This window comes from Bufo gargarizans, chromosome 4 (genome assembly GCF_014858855.1).
Source record: "Bufo gargarizans isolate SCDJY-AF-19 chromosome 4, ASM1485885v1, whole genome shotgun sequence".
In the NCBI taxonomy this organism is placed as follows: domain Eukaryota; kingdom Metazoa; phylum Chordata; class Amphibia; order Anura; family Bufonidae; genus Bufo; species Bufo gargarizans.
The window spans coordinates 63,499,824-63,521,722 of NC_058083.1; the positions used below are offsets into that span (position 1 = coordinate 63,499,824).

The following is a 21,899-nucleotide window of genomic DNA, read 5'->3' on the forward strand; positions in this document are numbered from 1 at the left end:
ATCAGGACGGAGAATCCATCATAGGAAGTGATAGGAAGAGTCCAGGGTCCTGGAGAACGGCCTCCAGACCTTCCAAGTGACGGAGAACCTCAAGATAAGCCACCAGTATAGTCAGTGATGTATCATGGGGACCAATAGTCATGTTGTAGGAGCCATGAGAAGGTAAGTAGGCACGTTGTACCCAGGAGGAGAGGAAGCAGAGGAGGAGATGACCAGACTGTGGCCTGAAGGGAATATTTCTACCACTAGTCTGACATCTAGAAGATACTGGACTATAACAAGGAAGCCTCCACTATATCTAGAGGAAAGAAGGTTTCTCAACCAACATAGAAGAGGAGGCTTTACTGTAAGAGCAGTGAGACTATGGAGCTCTCTGACAGAGTAAAAGGGTCATGGGAAATTCTCAAGAAGAGTCCAGAAGGAGCCTGGAGGTCTGGAGGGTAGTAATTTTTCAGCTTCTAATGTCTAGATTACTGGAGATGGGACCATGATCTAGGGAGCAATTCTGATTGTAGGTCTGGAGTCAAGAAATAATTTATTTCCCTAAGTGTCTCTCTCCATCAACAGGATTACACCATAGTGAAGAAGACATCAGGAGGGATTCCCATAATCTATGAGTCAGAAGGGTGGAGCAGGACCCCCATCACAGAGCCTCCCTCCCTGATACATGAGCAGAAGATCCTAGTACTCACCCACAAGATGATTGAGCTGCTGACTAGAGAGGTAACACTGCTTGGAATGCTGGGAAATCCTTTATCAAAAGCACTGAAGGGGTCTGAAGGATGACAGTGTTATTGTGTTGTCAGGTTCCTATAAGGTTTCAGGATGTGGTGGTCTATTTCTCCATGGAGGAGTGGGAATATTTAGAAGGACACAAGGATCTGTACAAGGAGGCCATGATGGAGGATCACCGGCCTCTGACATCACGAGGTAAGAGGAGATCGTCCTGATTATAAAAGTGTAAAGATCACATAGATACTACTCCCATCATCTGATCATCACATGTAATAATCTCTCCTGCGCCTGTGTGTTTCATGCAGATGGAATCATAGAAAAAAATCCCCCCGAGAGATGTCCCCGTCCTCTGTATTCCCAGGACGGTCCAGAGGAGAAGCTCCCAGAGAACCATCAGGTAGATGGAGCTGATGTCTCATCAGAATCTGACCAGAAAGTGATTGAACCAAAGATCAATTTACATTTTTCTTGTTTAGGATGAAAATCTGATGGATATTAAGGCTGAGGTTAAAGTTGAAGAAGAGGAGATGGATTTATGGGGCGCTCATCAGTGTAAGAATTGTCTGCATTGAGGGTCACCTGGATGCTACTCCCATCATCTGATCATCACATGTAATCAATCTATCCTTTCACTATGTGTTTCTTACAGATGGACTCATAGAAAGAAATCCCCCCAAGAGATGTCCCCGTCCTCTGTATTCCCAGGACTGTCCAGAGGAGAAGCTCCCAGAGAACCATCAGGTAGATGGAGCTGAGCCCTATACACATCTATATAGGGGGGTCCTGCAGTCATAGAGGGGCCATAGATGGTGGGGGTCTCTTATGTGGATCTGTTAGATTTCCCACCTGTCTGCTGTATTGTCCTGAATTGTTACAGATGACAAATCAGGGGGAAGATCTGACTGATATTAAAGTGGAGGATGAAGAAGAGCGGATGATGGGCGATCCCCCGTGTAAGAGTGAGGTGGAGGAGGACATTCCAGTCCATGTGACCACAGGTATGGAATAATGAATGGAGGAAGGGAATTGGGAGGTTTCTTCAGGTGAGACTCCACCTTACAGCTGCAGTAAAGTAGCACTCCGGGCAGTGACCCCTGTGTTATGTACAGTGCAGGAGAAATCTTCTCCCAGCTCTTCTCTCCATCCTCTCATGCTCCAGGCTGGACACTCGGCTTAGCTTCAGGTTTTGGAGGCACGCCGGCTGCGATGAACGGCTGCAGTGATGGCCAGGGTCTGAGGAAACTCAGTTTAACCACCTTAAGGGGTTTTCCAGGCTCTTGATATTGATGGGTTATCCTCAGCATATGGCATTATTATCTGATCGGTAAAGGTCTGATTGCCACTCCTTCACGGTCAGCTGTTCCTTGAAGGATCTAGCACCTTTAATGAAATAGGAAACACAGCGCCGTTCACAGTGCAGTGGCCCTGCTGGGTTACTGCAGCTCAGCTGCCATTAAAGTTAAGGTCAGCTGTGCTGTAGTAACCTGGAACAGCCACAACCCTTACGGAGCTTTCTGTGAAGGCTCTCATTCATCTTGGTCATGGTATATCAGTAGTGATAAGTCAGAAGAACTGGACTTGTTATATATTTTTTCTTGAAGACCTTTTGCTAGTCATCTGACTCAGTCCGACTGGTTTGTATGACAGAATGGCATTTCATTTCAGTGACTTGTGCTTTGAGAATGTTTATAGATGTATATGAATTGTATTACTTTCATGGATTGACTGTTTTTATCTATTGCTATTTTCTGAAAAATAAATAAAATAAACCTATTTTTTTTTTACAGCAAATAAGGGGATTGTCTATTCCTTTACAAGTGATGACCTGTCCTCTGGATAGACCTTCACTATCTGATTGGTGGGGCTCCAACACCTTGTCCCCTGCTGATCAGCTGTTCTGCAGTAGTTCCGGTGCAGGAAGTCAGCGCTGGAACTACACTGCTCAGTCTGTGGACGAAGCCGGTTACTGCAGTGCTGCCTCCATTCATCTCAATAGTAGCAGCACTACAGGAACCAGCTCTGTCCAAAGCACAATGGATGGACCTAATCAGAGGTGTGTGGGACCCCTGACAATCAGATACTGGAGGCCCAGCCTGAGGATAGGCTATTAATTATAAAGGAGTGGACAACCCCTGTAAGGTCTAAACTAGGCCGTTCACGAAGAGTTTAGGTTATTGTAATAAAATCATACCCACTTGATATCTAAGGACCAACTGTGGTGGCAGAGGACAGGCCTGATTGTCAGAGAAGGGTGGGATTCTCAGATTTCTGAATGTTTTCAGGTCTGGGTTTATGTAATAGAAGTGATCGGTGAGTGTAGAGCAGTGTCCTGGACTTTATCATCCATCCATTATAATTATAAGGACACGACCACAAATGATTTTCTTTTAGTTCAGTTTTTGATTCAGTATTTTGTGCCAAAGCCAAGAAAGGATTCATATAAATGGGAAATATAAAGGAAGGACTTGTACTTCTCCTTCCTTTTGACATTAAAACTACATCAAAAACTGCACACAGCCTGATAGGAAGCTTCTAGAATTGTCTTCTTTACTGTTTGGGAAGAAAACACAAAATCTCTTTTTAATCCTAACAGAAAATCCCAGTAAGATCTCTGAGAGAAACTTCATCTTATCACTAAATTATAAAGGAGAAGATGAAGATATCGGGCATGGCTCTTCAGGAGAAAACCTCATTACCTGTAATGTTCATTCAGGACATCACAGAACAGATCTGTCATATAATGCTCCTAATCATAAGGAACCTTCTCCTGACCAATCACAGATTGTTATCACAAGTACCGGGCCCAAAGAGGCTACAAGTTTTCAGTGTGAGGAATGTGGAAAACAGTTTACAAAGATCTCAGGTCTAAATGCACACAGAAGAATTCACACAGGAAAGACGTCATATTCATGTTCAGAATGCGGCAAATGTTTTACAAAAAAGTCAAGTCTTTTTAGTCATCAGAAAATTCACACAGGGGAGAAACCATTTTCATGTTCAAAATGTGGGAAACGTTTTAAATTTAAATCAAGGCTTTCTGAACATGAGAAATGGCACAAAGGAGAGAAGCCGTATTTATGTTCAAAATGTGGGAAAGGTTTTAGATATAAATCAGATCTTGCTAGACATCAGATAGTTCACACAGGAGAGAAGCCCTATCCATGTTCAAAATGTGAGAAAGGTTTTATATTTAAATCAGATCTTGCTAGACATCAGACAATTCACACAGGAGAGAAGCCGTATCCATGTTCAAAATGTGAGAAAGGTTTTATATTTAAATCAGATCTTGCTAGACATCAGATAGTTCACACAGGAGAGAAGCCGCATCCATGTTTAAAATGTGAGAAAGGTTTTATGTATAAATCACAGCTTACTGATCATGAGAAAAGTCACGAAGTAAAGATGCCGTATTTATGTTCAAAATGTGGGAAAGGTTTTATATATAAACCACTGCTTGTTGACCATGAGAAGAGTCACATAGGAGAGCAGTATTCATGTGCAGAATGTGGGAAATGTTTTCGTTATAAAGGGAGCCTCAAGGTGCATCAGCTAAGTCACACAGAAGAAAAAACTTTTATATGCTCCAAATGTGGTGACTGTTTTAGAAAAAAGTCAGGTCTTGTTACACATGAGAAAATTCACACCGGAGAGAAGCCATTTTGATTTTCTTTATGTGAAAAAGAAAAACAGAATTTTAAACTCATTAGAGAATTCACACATAGAGGAAATTAAATTCTTGTTTGGAATGTGGGAAGTGTTTCCATGCATTAAACAGCCTATATGAGAGTATATTTTTCTGTGGAATTACCCTGGGTCTGCCAAACACCCAAATTATATTACCCTGAGGTCTACAGTGACCAGGATCCATGGAGGAAAAGTATTGTGGATTTGAGAAAAAAGAAGAAGAAGAGCGTTGTTTACTGTCAGGGCAGTGAAGATGATTGTCCCCATGGACCTTGCTTCTTACCGTATTCATACCTCCGCCAGCACTGCAGGAGAATCCAGAGGGACACAGTGAGAAACGGAAGGACACCTCCTGTAGACTTTTATGTAACCTATGTGGACATATGGAATGGGTATTTGCTCTTCATTAATACAATATATCAAGATAAAGGTGATGGGAAAAAATAACAATTTGAGTTGACAATAATTTGTTAAAAACCCAGATCTTCTATTTCCTTCCATTTCCTTCTCTTTGCCTCATTCACACTTGTGTATTCTGGTCAGTATCTTACACCAGTATTTGTAGGATATAATTAGGAGTAGCTCCCGAACATGGAAGACTTTCCATTATACCTTTCTCTGTTTTATGCCGTTCCCTGTTACGGCTTACAGATACTGATACAAGATACCGACCGAAATACAAAAGTGTGAATGAGGCCTTACTGTCTATCGGTCTCTTCCAATGGAGCTTTTATTGCCTACTCTCCCATAGAGATCATGCACAGCCAGTTATACATCTCATATCTTCCTTGGCGGTCTGTGGAGGTCTTCATTCATCTAGGTCATGATATATCAGTAGTAATAAATCAGAACAACTGGACATGTATTTTTTTCTCTAAGACTTTTCACTGGTCATCTGAATTCCTTTCTCATATAGAATGGCATATACAAGAAATCTCCGGCAATATACACTGCCACTTACAATGCTGTTCTAACACCTCTCCTGATGCAGTACAATTACACCTAATGACATCAGTAATGCAAATGCCATCAACACCTTACTTCCATGGCTGAACCATGAATCGTGTCGGAGATTTCTCATATAAGGTATTCTAATTTACAGACAGTCGGATGACTTGTGAAATACCAGTCCAGTTGCTCTGACTTAATACTGACATTCCTTCATAGGTTTCTCACAAAGAGAGGAAAATACAAGTAGTGCTCAGGGATCACCAAGTAAATAACTTCATACACTCATTGACACAAAAATAACACACCAAAAAGGAGTTGTTGGAATGAAGCTTTCTCTGTGTGAATGTAATGATGATATATGTGATTGATTATGATATTGGAATGAAAGTCCCATGGTCAATTGATGTCATCCCTGTAAGTCACCATGTTCCAAGCCCATGAACCAGGATTTTTAGCCTTAGGAAAACTACCAAATTATATATTGGTTGGCCTGATTAATATTTTATATTTGTGTTTGGCATTACTGGGGCTCTATTTAGTTCTGACTCGCACTGCTTGCCATGAGGGTGATATTTCCTGCTGGACTCCGCTATGACAACCTTGAGGAAACAAGTTTCTGAACTGCAAGAATTTGGTACCAGCTACTAAGAAAAAATTTCACACTTACAAGGCTTAGTACAAAATCAACAAAGAGAAATAATTGAATTGCAAAGACAACTTTTGGATGTGCGTGGCTCAGCCGGGGATACACGCATGCCATTACCATCAAAGTTTAATGGAGATCGACGTCATTATCGGGGGTTCCTTAATCAATGCCGCATATATTTTCAAATGCAGCCAGCTCCTTTTACCAGTGACAAGAAAAAAGTATTGTTCATCATCAATCTTTTGACTGACGAAGCTCTTGCATGGGCTTCACCATACGTGGAAACAAATAGTGATCTTTTGAACGAATTGAATAGCTTCATCTCTGCTATGAGTCAAGTCTTTGATGACCCTAACCGTTGTTCCACAGATGAAATTGCACAATCTACAACAAGGGAAACGTTCAGTTGCTGAATACACTGCAGAATTCCGCTGCTAGGTAGCTGATACTACTTGGAATCTAGCAGCCCAGAAAAGCCAGTTTTGGCGAGGACTTTCAGAACAAGTAAAAGATGAGCTTGCTAGAGTGGAAGCCCCTGGTGATTTGGAGGACTTTATTCAATTGTGTATCCGAGTTGATCAGAGACTTTCTGAAAGGAGAAAGGAAAGACTATGGGCATTGGGAAATAGACCTACCTATTCTTTCAGTCAATCAACTCAGCAAAACATATCTGAACCAAGGCAGATTGATGCTTTACAGAAATCTCTAACTACAGCAGAAAAAGAGACGGTTTACAGAAAATCTTTGTCTTTACTGTGAGGAGTCAGGGCATTATGCTATAAAACGCCCAAACAAGATTTGCAGAACAATTGCTGTTATGGAAGTAAAAGAACAGATTAAACCAGATACATCATATCCTTTGCACTCAAAAATAAATGATATTTCTCCCTTAGCTCTAGGTGATGACAAGATAATATCTCCTGAGTCTCATTTTATTGTGCCAATCAACATCTGCACTGAAACACATGAGATTTGTTGTTCTGCTATGCTAGACTCTGGGGCCGGTGGTAACTTCATGTGCATAACCTTTGCTCATGAAAATAATATTACACTGTTAACTAAGATGGCACCTATAAACATGAAAACTGTTGATGGGTCACCACTTTCATCTGGGCCGGTTACTCATGAGACTGTAAAGCTTCAAGTCCTCATTAAACCTGACCACTGCGAAATCATTCATTTTTCACTGATTGCTTCCCCAAAGTTTCCAGTGTTTTTGTGTATCCCTTGGCTAACTACTCATAACTAGGGTTGAGCGAACTACCCCACAAGTGACCCCATTTTGGAAAGAAGACACCCCAAGGTATTTTGTGATGGGCCTAGTGAGTTCATGGAAGTTTTTACTTTTTGTCACAAGTTAGTGGAATATGAGACTTTGTAAGAAAAAAAAATCATCATTTTCCGCTAACTTGTGACAAAAAATAAAAGATTCTAGGAACTCGCCATGCCCCTCACAGAATACCTTGGGGTGTCTTCTTTCCAAAATGGGGTCACTTGTGGGGTAGTTATACTGCCCTGGAATTTTAGGGGCCCAAATGCGTGCAAAGTAGTTTGAAATCAAAATCTGTAAAAAATGGCCTGTGAAATCCGAAAGATGCTCTTTGGAATGTGTGCCCCTTTGCCCACCTAGGCTGCAAAAATTTTTCACACATCTGGTATCGCCATACTCAGATGAAGTAGGGCAATGTGTTTTGGGGTGTCTTTTTACATATACCCATGCTGGATGAGGAAATATCTTGGCAAAAGACAACTTTTCCCATTTTTTTTATACAAAGTTGGCATTTGACCAAGATATTTTTCTCACCCAGCATGGGTATATGTAAAATGACACTCCAAAACACATTCCCCAACTTCTCCTGAGTACGGTGATACCACATGTGTGACACTTTTTTGCAGCCTAGATGCGCAAAGGGACCCACATTCCTTTTAGGAGGGCATTTTTAGACATTTAGATCCCAGACTTCTTCACATGCTTTAGGGCCCCTAAAATGCCAGGGCAGTATAAATACCCCACATGTGACCCCATTTTAGAAAGAAAACACCACAAGGTATTCAATGAGGGGCATGGCGAGTTCATCCCCCAAAAATTTTTGGGCACAAGTTAGCGGAAAAAGTCTCACTTTCCGCTAACTTGGGACAAAAATTTCAATCTTTTATGGACTCAATATGCCCCTCAGCGAATACCTTGGGGTGTCTTCTTTCCAAAATGGGGTCATTTGTGGGGTGTTTGTACTGCCCTGGCATTTGAGGGTCTCCGCAATCATTACATGTATGGCCAGCATTAGGAGTTTCTGCTATTCTCCTTATATTGAGCATACGGGTAATGAGATTTTTTTTTCCGTTCAGCCTCTGGGCTGAAAGAAAAAATGAACGGCACAGATTTTTTCATTCGCATCGATCAATGTGGATGAAAAAATCTCTGCCCCAAAAAAAAAAAAGAAGGGGAAAGGCGTCTGCCAGGACATAGGAGCTCCGCCCAACATTCATACCCACTTAGCTCGTATGCCCTGGCAAACCCGATTTCTCCATTCACATCAATCGATGTGGATGAATAAATCATTGCCGGGATTTTTTTTTTTTATAAAAATACAAAGTGTTTGCCAAAGCATATGAACACCGCCGCCTCCTCAGCTCATATGCCTCGGCAAACGTATCTTTTACTGCGAGGAGAAATCTCGTCTTGCAGCGCCGTATACACCGATTTTTGTGTAATCTAACAGCAGCGCAATGCTTCTGTCAGAATGCACATCAGTGCTGCAGCTAGTCGATCGATTGGTCCACCTGGAAGGTAAAAAAAACTAAACAAAAAAGAAAAAACCAGGCCGCAACGCAATAAATTTATTAACTTTATAACAACATTTGAACAGAACATATAAACTTTATTAAACTTTTTGAACAGAACGTTAACTTTTTTGCTTACCGGTGATTTTTTTTTTTTTTTTTTTTTTTTTACCTTTATAGGACAAACCTCTCCTTCCCCATGGGACAATGTGCAAAGCGCAAATCGCCCAAAGATGTGGCGAAGTACATTTTGCACTTTGTCCCAGGTGAAAGGAGAGGTTTGCAGCAGCTCTGTGTGAATGGGCCCTAATAGCCCTGTGTGCCTGTCCTGTGAGAAGCAATCCGTATGCTAAGTGTACCTGTGTGTGGTACTTCCGGAAACACTCCCCTAAGCATAGGGCAGGGTGGTCAGGGCAGTCAGGACAGAAATAGCGGGTGTCACGCCTTATTCCACTCCTGCTAGGTACCAGCAACGACACTGGGGAAATGTCGCTCGTGTAGACGGCTCACTACACTGGTGGATGGGGCCACGGAACCTCCTGGATACAGGAGGTTCGCGATGATCTCTTCCTGAAATTTGAGGAAGGATCCTGTTCTCCCAGCCTTACTGTAGAGAACAAAACTATTATACAGAGCCAATTGAATTAAATATACAGACACCTTCTTATACCAGTGTATGGTCCTGTGGGAAAGTAGATAAGGAGCCAACATCTGTTCATTGAAGTCCACCCCTCCCATGAGCGAATTATAGTCGTGGACACAGAGGGGCTTTTCAATGACACTAGTTGCTCGTTCAATTTGGATTGTCGTGTCTGCGTGAATGGAGGAGAGCATGTAAACGTCACGCTTGTCTCTCCATTTCACCGCGAGCAGTTCTTCGTTACACAAGGCAGCCCTCTTCCCCCTTGCAAGACGGGTGGTAACGAGCCATTGTGGGAAGCCCCTGCGACTAGGTCGCGCGGTGCCACAGCAGCCAATCTGTTCTAGGAACAAATGCCTGAAGAGGGGCACACTTGTGTAGAAATTGTCCATAAAGATGGTACCCCTTGCCAAATAAGGGTGACACCAAGTCCCAGACTGTCTTCTCACTGCTCCCCAGGTAGTCAGGGCAACCGACCGGCTCCAGGGTCTGATCTTTACCCTCATAGATCCGAAATTTGTGGGTATAGCCTGTGGCCCTTTAACAGAGCTTATACAATTTGACCCCATACCGGGCGCGCTTGCTTGGGATGTATTGTTTGAAGCCAAGGCGCCCGGTAAAATGTATAAGGGACTCGTCTACGCAGATGTTTTGCTCAGGGGTATACAAATCTGCAAATTTGTTTTTGAAGTGGTCTATGAGGGGCTGAATTTTGTGGAGCCGGTCAAAAGCTGGGTGGCCTCTGGGACAGGAGGTGCTGTTATCACTAAAGTGCAGGATGGTCTCAAATCTAGGGATGAGCGAACCCGGACTGTATAGTTTGGGTTCGTACCGAATTTTGGGGTGTCCATGACACGGACCCGAACCCGAACATTTTAGTAAAAGTCTGGGTTCGGGTTCGGTGTTCGTCGCTTTCTTGGCGCTTTTTGAAAGGCTGCAAAGCAGCCAATCAACAAGCGTCATACTACTTGCCCCAAAAGGCCATCACAGCCATGCCTATTATTGGCATGGCTGTGATTGGCCAGTGCAGCATGTGACCCAGCCTCTATTTAAGCTGGAGTCACATAGCGCCGCACGTCACTCTGCTCTGATCAGTGTAGGGAGAGGATGCAGCTGCTGCTGTTAGGGCGAGATTAGGCAGGGCAGGGATTTACTCAGCAAAAACACTTAATGAAGTGATCGATCTACAGCTGTGAATCATTCATCTTCTGCTATTCAATTGTTCACTGTTTTTAGGTTGCCCAGAGCGTTTTTCAGTCACTTTTTTCTGGGGTGATCGGCGGCCATTTTGTGTCTTGTGGTGCGCCAGCACAAGCTGCCACCAAATACATTTAACCATCAATAGTGTGTTTTTTTTTTGCTATATCCTACATCAGGGGCTTGGCTGTGCTTGCTATTTTATTGAGGGGTGAAATACAATTGCCAAAATAGCAGTACCCTAAATCTGGTGTTTCAGCTGTGGCCAGCCAATTGTAATACTGTCTGCTGTCTGGCAAAGGATATATTTTTGTTCTGGGTTGAAATACAATTCCCTACTTAGCAATTCCCTAAATCAGTGGTTTCTGCTGTATCAGGCCAACTTTAAATCTATCCATAAAAGGGTATATTAGATTGAAGGTGCGGATAGGGTCATTCTCAATAACTTCACAAGCTACCGTGCATTTCCAAGTCTAATTCTGTCCGTAAACGTATACCTGTCATCCAGCGCCTGAATAAAAGGCCTACAATTTATAGTCAGCTAAATCTGTGGTTACTGCTGTGCCTGTATTAGTGTAATACGGTACCTAAATAGATAGCCAGATAGTGTTAGGTGTCTGTAAAAAAAAGGCCTGAATTTGAATTCAATACATTGGGCCAAATAATTTTTTTCTTATTGTGGTGAACAGTAACAATGATGAAAACATCTAGTAGCGGACGCGGACATGGTCGTGGTGGTGTTAGTGGACCCTCTGGTGCTGGGAGAGGACGTGGCCGTTCTGCTACAGCCACATGTCGTAGTAAACCAACTACCTCAGGTCCCAGTAGCCGCCAGAATTGACAGCGATATTTGGTGGGGCCCAATGCCGTTCTAAGGATGGTAAGACCTGAGCAGGTACAGGCATTAGTCAATTGGGTGGCCGACAGTGGATCCAGCACGTTCACATTATCTCCCACCCAGTCTTCTGCAGAAAGCGCACAGATGGCGCCTGAAAACCAAGCCCATCAGTCTGTCACATCACCCCCATGCATATCAGGGAAACTGTCTGAGCCTCAAGTTATGCAGCAGTCTCTTATGCTGTTTGAAGACTCTGCTGGCAGGGTTTCCCAAGGGCATCCACCTAGCCCTTCCCCAGCGGTGGAAGACATAGAATGCACTGACGCACAACCACTTATGTTTCCTGATGATGAGGACATGGGAATACCACCTCAGCACGTCTCTGATGATGACGAAACACAGGTGCCAACTGCTGCGTCTTTCTGCAGTGTGCAGACTGAACAGGAGGTCAGGGAGGAAGACTGGGTGGAAGACGATGCAGGGGACGATGAGGTCCTAGACCCCATATGGAATGAAGGTCGTGCCACTGACTTTCACAGTTCGGAGGAAGAGGCAGTGGTGAGACCGAGCCAACAGCATAGCAAAAGAGGGAGCAGTGGGCAAAAGCAGAACACCCGCCGCCAAGAGACTCCGCCTGCTACTGACCGCCGCCATCTGGGACCGAGCACCCCAAAGGTAGCTTCAAGGAGTTCCCTGGCATGGCACATGACAAGACCCGAGTGGTTTGCACGCTGTGCCATCAGAGCCTGAAGCGAGGCATTAACGTTCTGAACCTTAGCACAACCTGCATGACCAGGCACCTGGATGCAAAGCATGAACTGCAGTGGAGTAAACACCTTAAAAACAAGGAAGTCACTCAGGCTCCCCCTGCTACCTCTTCTGCTGCTGCCGCCTCGGCCTCTTCTGCTGCTGCCGCCTCGGCCTCTTCCTCCGCCTCTGGAGGAACGTTGGCACCTGCCGCCCAGCAAACAGGGGATGTACCACCAACACCACCACCTCCGTCACCAAGCATCTCAACCATGTCACACGGCAGCGTTCAGCTCTCCATCTCACAAACATTTGAGAGAAAGCGTAAATTCCCACCTAGCCACCCTCGATCCCTGGCCCTGAATGCCAGCATTTCTAAACTACTGGCCTATGAAATGCTGTCATTTAGGCTGGTGGACACAGACAGCTTCAAACAGCTCATGTCGCTTGCTGTCCCACAGTATGTTGTTCCCAGCCGCCACTACTTCTCCAAGAGAGCCGTGCCTTCCCTGCACAACCAAGTATCCGATAAAATCAAGTGTGCACTGCGCAACGCCATCTGTGGCAAGGTCCACCTAACCACAGATACGTGGACCAGTAAGCACGGCCAGGGACGCTATATCTCCCTAACTGCACACTGGGTAAATGTAGTGGCGGCTGGGCCCCAGGCGGAGAGCTGTTTGGCGCACGTCCTTCCGCCGCCAAGGATCGCAGGGCAACATTCTTTGCCTCCTGTTGCCTCCTCCTCCTTCTCGGCTTCCTCCTCCTCTTCTTCCACCTGCTCATCCAGTCAGCCACACACCTTCACCACCAACTTCAGCACAGCCCGGGGTAAACGTCAGCAGGCCATTCTGAAACTCATATGTTTGGGGGACAGGCCCCACACCGCACAGGAGTTGTGGCGGGGTATAGAACAACAGACCGACGAGTGGTTGCTTCCGGTGAGCCTCAAGCCCGGCCTGGTGGTGTGCGATAATGGGCGAAATCTTGTTGCAGGTCTGGGACTAGCCGGTTTGACATCCCTTGCCTGACGCATGTGCTGAATTTGGTGGTGCAGAAGTTCATTCACAACTACCCCTACATGTCAGAGCTGCTGCATAAAATGCGGGCCGTCTGTTCGCGCTTCCGGCGTTCACATCATGCCGCTGCTCATCTGTCTGCGCTACAGCGTAACTTCGGCCTTCCCGCTCACCGCCTCATATGCGACGTGCCCACCAGGTGGAACTCCACCTTGCACATGCTGGACAGACTGTGCGAGCAGCAGCAGGCCATAGTGGAGTTTCAGCTGCAGCACGCACGGGTCAGTCGCACTGCGGAACAGCACCACTTCACCACCAATGACTGGGCCTCCGTGCAAGACCTGTGTGCCCTGTTGCGCTGTTTCGAGTACGCCACCAACATGGCCAGTGGCGATGACGCCGTTATCAGCGTTACAATACCACTTCTATGTCTCCTTGAGAAAACACTTAGGGCGATGATGGAAGAGGAGGTGGCCCAGGAGGAGGAGGAGGAGGAAGAGGGGTCATTTTTAGCACTTTCAGACCAGTCTCTCAGAAGTGACTCAGAGGGAGGTTTTTTGCAACAGCAGAGGCCAGGTACAAATGTGGCCAGCCAGGGCCCACTACTGGAGGACGAGGAGGACGAGGATGAGGAGGAGGTGGAGGAGGATGGGGATGAAGCATGTTCACAGCGGGGTGGCACCCAACGCAGCTCGGGCCCATCACTGGTGCGTGGCTGGGGGGAAACGCAGGACGATGACGATACGCCTCCCACAGAGGACAGCTTGTCCTTACCTCTGGGCAGCCTGGCACACATGAGCGACTACATGCTGCAGTGCCTGCGCAACGACAGCAGAGTTGCCCACATTTTAACGTGTGCGGACTACTGGGTTGCCACCCTGCTGGATCCACGGTACAAAGACAATGTGCCCACCTTACTTCCTGCACTGGAGCGTGATAGGAAGATGCGCGAGTACAAGCGCACATTGGTAGACGCGCTACTGAGAGCATTCCCAAATGTCACAGGGGAACAAGTGGAAGCCCAAGGCGAAGGCAGAGGAGGAGCAAGAGGTCGCCAAGGCAGCTGTGTCACGGCCAGCTCCTCTGAGGGCAGGGTTAGCATGGCAGAGATGTGGAAAAGTTTTGTCAACACGCCACAGCTAACTGCACCACCACCTGATACGGAACGTGTTAGCAGGAGGCAGCAGGTATATTTATCTGTCAGTTTTAATGTATATATTTTTTGTGTATAGTTTTTAGACTAAAACTAACAGTAGTATAGTGGGACATGTCTCGTCAAACTCAAAGTGACAGGTGCCCACCCCTTTTTCACACCATAACTCCTCCCAGAAATGCCCTAACCTCACCCAGATCCGCCCATTTCTCTCCCCTCGCCCCCTCCAAACCACGCCTAAATGCCTCCCACTTTGATATGATTTTCATATAATTTTATATGGTTTAATATAAATTTTATATCACTTTATAAGTCCTTATCAAATGATAAGCTTTTATTAACACTTTATATCCCATTTATAACATTTTGATACAGTTTTATACCACTTTTATGTCATTTTGTGATTTGATATCACTTTGATATAATTTTGATATGCCTTTTTTTATATGGCATGCCCGGACATGGCGAAAAGACGTATACTACACGGCCGAGGTTCTTATAATTATAATAGCAACAATAAAAAATTCAAGGATGACAACATTTAAATCATTTAAAAAAGTTTTATTAATTTAATTATAATGCTATACCATGTAAATTAAAAGCGCTCTTATAACAGCAGCCTTTCATATACAGCTTACAGTGTATGTATGTCTATGAAAAGTAAGTTCAATTTAACTCCATTGTGATGGCCTGAGTGTAATTCAACTCCCACCACACTGGAGTCAACACACTGAATTTGAATAAAAAACCTGAAATGACTTACCTGAAACTCACGGTCAAATCAAACTTTTCATTTCCTACAAGACCACACACATGAGTTTCAGGTCGCAGCTGTGACAAACTGAGAGGTGTTAATTTTCTGGGGATCTGTCTATAGCACCTGAAACTCACGGTCCATACATCCTAACATCAAACTTTTCATTTCCTACAAGACTCCACACATGAGTTTTAGGTCGCAGCTGTGACAGCCTGAGTGATGTTAATTTTCTCGCTAACACCTATTGCATATGCTAATGGCAAGAGAAATGGCTTAATATAAATTTTATATCAAATGATAAGCTTTACATATCACTTTATAAGTCCTTATCAAATGATAAGCTTTTAATAACACTTTATATCCCATTTACAACATTTTGATACGGTTTTATACCACTTTTATATCATTTTGTGATTTGATATCACTTTGATATAATTTTGATATGACTTTTATATATTTGCATGGCCGGGTATGTCCAAAAGACGTATACTACATGGCCGGGTGTCTTTTAATTGTAATAGCAACGATAAAAAATCAAGGATGACAAAATTTCAATCATTTTAAAAAGTTTTATACATTTTTCTTTATTTACAACACGTCAACTTACATTTTTAACAACCACTTAAGGACCGACAAGTTTGTGTGTAATTACAACAGCGTATACATAATTGTTTCATGCGCGTCGCTACAAAGGAGCGCACAACACGATCATTTTTTCTAAAATCACTCGTAAACATTTTTAATACACTTTCAAAAGGTATTCCTTTAGCTATACAATGTAAGATATAGATGCAGTAATGGCCGAAGACCGAACTAGCGACGTCCTGGATTTGTCTGTTTTGATACCTTATAGTCTTAGAATTTTTGTATAAAATTTTTATAAATTCAGCAGGAAATAGCTCACTCGACTGTGATAATCCATAACTATCCAAAAAATATAGATACGTAATGAAAATCCAGTGCTTATACGAATTGTCCGTATTTACATTGTAGGCCGCCGGGCGGTCGATGATTTTGTTTTTAGGTAATAAATCGCACGGAAATACACCTTTAAATATGCGACGGGCGTGAAATTCGGTTTAAATAACACGGGTAATTTCATAATTATTTATTTTTATTAAAAATCATATAAAACTTCCCTTCTATTATTTATTTCAATAATGTTTTCATGAACTGAATACACAATCATGTTAATAGTGTTTAAAACCGACTCAGCAAATCTAATTTCAGCTCTGAGATTTCCACTTTTTACTAGCGAGAAATGACCGCCGGGTTCTTGATCCGGCGATAAATCAAAAGCGAACAATGTATAGCCGTTCAAAAAATTCAGAATGGTCCACGGATAAAGCGTTGTCAGACTTAAGCTTTCCTGAAATATGCACTAGCGACATATATTCTCGAACCGCTGATACATCTTGGAAATTAGGTTGAAATGGTTTTGCAGGTATCTGTTGCCCCGTCCAAATATAAGGCCGCATAATTCACATTATAGTGGTTGAAGCACAAAGGATTTCTTTGGTAATGGCCTGAAAATAACTCGTTGTCCACAAACGTTAGTATTACTGTTCGCGGTATGATCCCCAGAAAAAGATTCTCGTGGTTAGATATGCAAACAAATTTTTGTACCTCTCTGAATAAGGGCTCTACACCGCGATAAGAGACGTCAGCTTTCGGCATGTAGTACTGTTTTCACAATATCTCGGCAATACCCGTCATTTAAGCAACGTTTTTAAGCAGCGTCTATCAAACAATGCGACCCAACTGTTTATGCAATTTTTACTAATCAAGATAGTGGATTTATTTTAACCACCTCAGCCCCCCTAGCTTAAACCCCCTTAATGACCAGACCACTTTTTACACCTCTGCACTACACTACTTTCACGGTTTATTGCTCGGTCATGCAACTTACCACCCAAATGAATTCTACCTCCTTTTCTTCTCACTAATAGAGCTTTCATTTGCTGGTATTTCATTGCTGCTGACATTTTTACTTTTTTTGTTATTAATCGAAATTTAACGAAATTTTTGCAAAAAAATTACATTTTTCACTTTCAGTTTTTTTTTTTTTTTTAAAACATCCATATATAAATTTTTTGCTAAATTTATTGTTCTACATTTCTTTGATTTAAAAAAAAGTTTGGGGTAAAAAAATATGGTTTGGGTAAAAGTTATAGCGTTTACAAACTATGGTACAAAAATGTGAATTTCCGCTTTTTGAAGCAGCTCTGACTTTCTGAGCACCTATCGTGTTTCCTGAGGTTCTACAATGCCCAGACAGTAGAAAACCCCCACAAATGACCCCATTTCGGAAAGTAGACACCCTAAGGTATTCGCTGATGGGCATAGTGAGTTCATAGAACTTTTTATTTTTTGTCACAAGTTAGCGGAAAATTATGCTTTTTTTTTCTTTTTTTTTTTTCCTTACAAAGTCTCATATTCCACTAACTTGTGACAAAAAATAAAAACTTCCATGAACTCACTATGCTCATCATAAAATACCTTGGGGTGTCTTCTTTCCAAAATAGGGTCACTTGTGGGGTAGTTATACTGCCCTGGCATTTTAGGGGCCAAAATCTGTAACAAATGGCCTGTAAAATCCGAAAGGTGCTCTTTGGAATGTGGGCCCCTTTGCCCACCTAGGCTGCAAAAAAGTGTCACACATGTGGTATCGCCGTACTCAGGAGAAGTTGGGGAATGTGTTTTGGGGTGTAATTTTACATATACCCATGCTGAGTGAGATAAATATCTCAGCAAAAGACAACTTTTCCCATTTTTTTATTCAAAGTTGGCATTTGAGCAAGATATTTATCTCACCCAGCATGGGTATATGTAAAATGACACCCCAAAACACATTGCCCTACTTCTCCTGAGTACGGTGATACCACATGTGTGACACTTTTTTTTAAGCCTAGGTGGGCAAAGGGGCCCACATTCCAAAGAGCACCTTTCGGATTTCACAGGCCATTTTTTACAGTTTTTGATTTCAAACTACTTTGCTCGCATTTGGGCCCCTAAAATGCCAGGGCAGTATAACTACCCCACAAGTGACCCCATTTTGGAAGGAAGACACCCAAAGGTATTTCGTGATGGGCATAGTGAGTTCATGGAAGTTTTTATTTTTTGTCACAAGTTAGTGGAATATGAGACTTTGTAAGGAAAAAATAAATCATCATTTTCCGCTAACTTGTGACAAAAAATATAAAATTCTAGGAACTCACCATGCCCCTCACGGAATACCTTGGGGTGTCTTCTTTCCAAAATGGGGTCACTTGTGGGGTAATTATAGTGCCCTGGCATTTTAGGGGCTTAGATGCGTGAGAAGTAGTTTGAAATAAAAATGACACCCCAAAACACATTCCCCTACTTCTCCTGAGTACGGCGATACCACATATGTGACACCTTTTTGCAGCATAGATGCGCAAAGGTGCCCAGATTTCTTTTAGGAGGGCATTTTTACAGGGAGTGCAAAATTATTAGGCAAATGAGTATTTTGACCACATCATCCTCTTTATGCATGTTGTCTTACTCCAAGCTGTATAGGCTCGAAAGCCTACTACCAATTAAGCATATTAGGTGATGTGCATCTCTGTAATGAGAATGGGTGTGGTCTAATGACATCAACACCCAATATCAGGTGTGCATAATTATTAGGCAACTTCCTTTCCTTTGGCAAAATGGGTCAAAAGAAGGACTTGACAGGCTCAGAAAAGTCAAAAATAGTGAGATATCTTGCAGAGGGATGCAGCACTCTTAAAATTGCAAAGCTTCTGAAGCGTGATCATCGAACAATCAAGCGTTTCATTCAAAATAGTCAACAGGGTCGCAAGAAGCGTGTGGAAAAACCAAAGCGCAAAATAACTGCCCATGAACTGAGAAAAGTCAAGCGTGCAGCTGCCAAGATGCCACTTGCCACCAGTTTGGCCATATTTCAGAGCTGCAACATCACTGGAGTGCCCAAAAGCACAAGGTGTGCAATACTCAGAGACATGGCCAAGGTAAGAAAGGCTGAAAGACGACCACCACTGAACAAGACACACAAGCTGAAACGTCAAGACTGGGCCAAGAAATATCTCAAGACTGATTTTTCTAAGGTTTTATGGACTGATGAAATGAGAGTGAGTCTTGATGGGCCAGATGGATGGGCCCGTGGCTGGATTGGTAAAGGGCAGAGAGCTCCAGTCCGACTCAGACGCCAGCAAGGTGGAGGTGGAGTACTGGTTTGGGCTGGTATCATCAAAGATGAGCTTGTGGGGCCTTTTTGGGTTGAGGATGGAGTCAAGCTCAACTCCCAGTCCTACTGCCAGTTTCTGGAAGACACCTTCTTCAAGCAGTGGTACAGGAAGAAGTCTGCATCCTTCAAGAAAAACATGATTTTCATGCAGGACAATGCTCCATCACACGCGTCCAAGTACTCCACAGCGTGGCTGGCAAGAAAGGGTATAAAAGAAGAAAATCTAATGACATGGCCTCCTTGTTCACCTGATCTATACCCCATTGAGAACCTGTGGTCCATCATCAAATGTGAGATTTACAAGGAGGGAAAACAGTCCACCTCTCTGAACAGTGTCTGGGAGGCTGTGGTTGCTGCTGCACGCAATGTTGATGGTGAACAGATCAAAACACTGACAGAATCCATGGATGGCAGGCTTTTGAGTGTCCTTGCAAAGTAAGGTGGCTATATTGGTCACTGATTTGTTTTTGTTTTGTTTTTGAATGTCAGAAATGTATATTTGTGAATGTTGAGATGTTATATTGGTTTCACTGGTAAAAATAAATAATTGAAATGGGTATATATTTGTTTTTTGTTAAGTTGCCTAATAATTATGCACAGTAATAGTCACCTGCACACACAGATATCCCCCTAAAATAGCTAAAACTAAAAACAAACTTAAAACTACTTCCAAAAATATTCAGCTTTGATATTAATGAGTTTTTTGGGTTCATGGTTGTTGTTCAATAATAAAATGAATCCTCAAAAATACAACTTGCCTAATAATTCTGCACTCCCTGTAGACATTTGGATCCCAGACTTCTTCTCACGCTTTAGGGCCCCTAAAAAGTCAGGGCAGTATAAATACCCCACATGTGACCCCTCATTTTGGAAAGAAGACACCCCAAGGTATTCAATGAGGGGCATGCCGAGTTCATAGAAAAAAAACTTTTTTGGGCACAAGTAAGCGGAAATTATAATTTTTTATTTTTTCTCACAAAGTCTCCCTTTCCGCTAACTTGAGACAAAAATTTCAATCTTTCATGGACTCAATATGCCCCTCAGCGAATACCTTGGGGTGTCTTCTTTCCAAAGTGGGGTCATTTTTGGAGTGTTTGTACTGCCCTGGCATTTGAGGGTCTCCGCAATCATTACATGTATGGCCAGCATTAGGCATTTCTGCTATTCTCCTTATATTGAGCATACGGGTAATGAGATTTTTTTTTTCCGTTCAGCCTTTGGGCTGAAAGAAAAAATGAACGGCACAGATTTCTTCATTCGCATCAATCAATGTGGATGAAAAAATCTCTGCCCCAAAAAAAAAAAAAGGAGGGGAAAGGCGTCTGCCAGGACATAGGAGCTCCGCCCAACATCCATACCCACTTAGCTCGTATGCCCTGGCAAACCCGATTTCTCCATTCACATCAATCGATGTGGATGAATAAATCATTGCCGGGATTTTTTATTTTTTATATATATATATATATACAAAGTGTTTGCCAAAGCATATGAACACCGCTGCCTCCTCAGCTCATATGCCTTGGCAAACGTATCTTTTACTGCAGAGGAGAAATCTCGTCTTGCAGCGCCGCATACACCGACTTTTGTGTAATCTGACAGCAGCGCAATGCTTCTGTCAGAATGCACATCAGTGCTGCAGCTAGTCGATCGGTTGGTCCACCCGGAAGGTAAAAAAAACTAAACAAAAAAGAAAAAACCAGGCCGCAATGCAATAAATTTATTAACTTTATAATAACTTTTGAACAGAACATATAAACTTTAACTTTTTGAACATAACGTTAACTTTTTTGCTTACTGGTGTTTTTTTTTTTTTTTTTACCTTTATAGGACAAACCTCTCCTTCCCTATGGGACAATGTGCAAAGCGCAAATCGCCCAAAGATGTGGCGAAGTACATTATGCACTTTGTCCCAGGTGAAAGGAGAGGTTTGCAGCAGCTCTGTGTGAATGGGCCCTAATAGCCCTGTGTGCCTGTCCTGTGAGATGTGATCCCTATGCTAAGTGTACCTGTGTGTGGTACTTCCGGAAACACTCCCCTAAGCATAGGGCAGGGTGGTTAGGACAGTCAGGACAGAAATAGCGGGTGTCACGCCTTATTCCACTCCTGCTACAGACACGACATCTTCTTCAGGGTGACGGTTGGGTTGAGGTACCAGCAACGACATTGGGGAAATGTCGCTCGTTTAGACGGCTAACTACACTGGTGGATGGGGCCACGGAACCTCCTGGATACAGGAGGTTCTCGATGATCTCTTCCTGAAATTTGAGGAAGGATCCTGTTCTCCCAGCCTTACTGTAGAGAACAAAACTATTATATGCAGCCAATTGAATTAAATATACAGACACCTTCTTATACCAGTGTCTGGTGCGTCGGGAAACTAAATACGGAGCCAATATCTGGTCATTGAAGTCGACCCCTCCCATGTGAAGGTTATAGTCGTGGACTGAGAGGGGCTTTTCAATGACACGGTTGCTCGCTCAATTTGTATTGTCGTGTCTGCGTGAATGGAGGAGAGCATGT

At 43.2% G+C, this 21,899-nt stretch overlaps 1 protein-coding gene across 1 annotated transcript in view; it reads left to right on the forward strand.

Annotated features, from left to right (window-relative positions):
- LOC122933886 overlaps positions 1-21,899 on the forward strand; it is a gene marked incomplete at its 3' end in the record, with an annotated part of 272,752 nt that overhangs the window by 244,454 nt on the left and 6,399 nt on the right. The window contains exon 8 of the mRNA XM_044288988.1: positions 1,385-1,476. Coding sequence (XP_044144923.1) covers positions 1,385-1,476 — 92 coding nt within the window. The remainder of the gene's footprint in view (positions 1-1,384; positions 1,477-21,899) is intronic.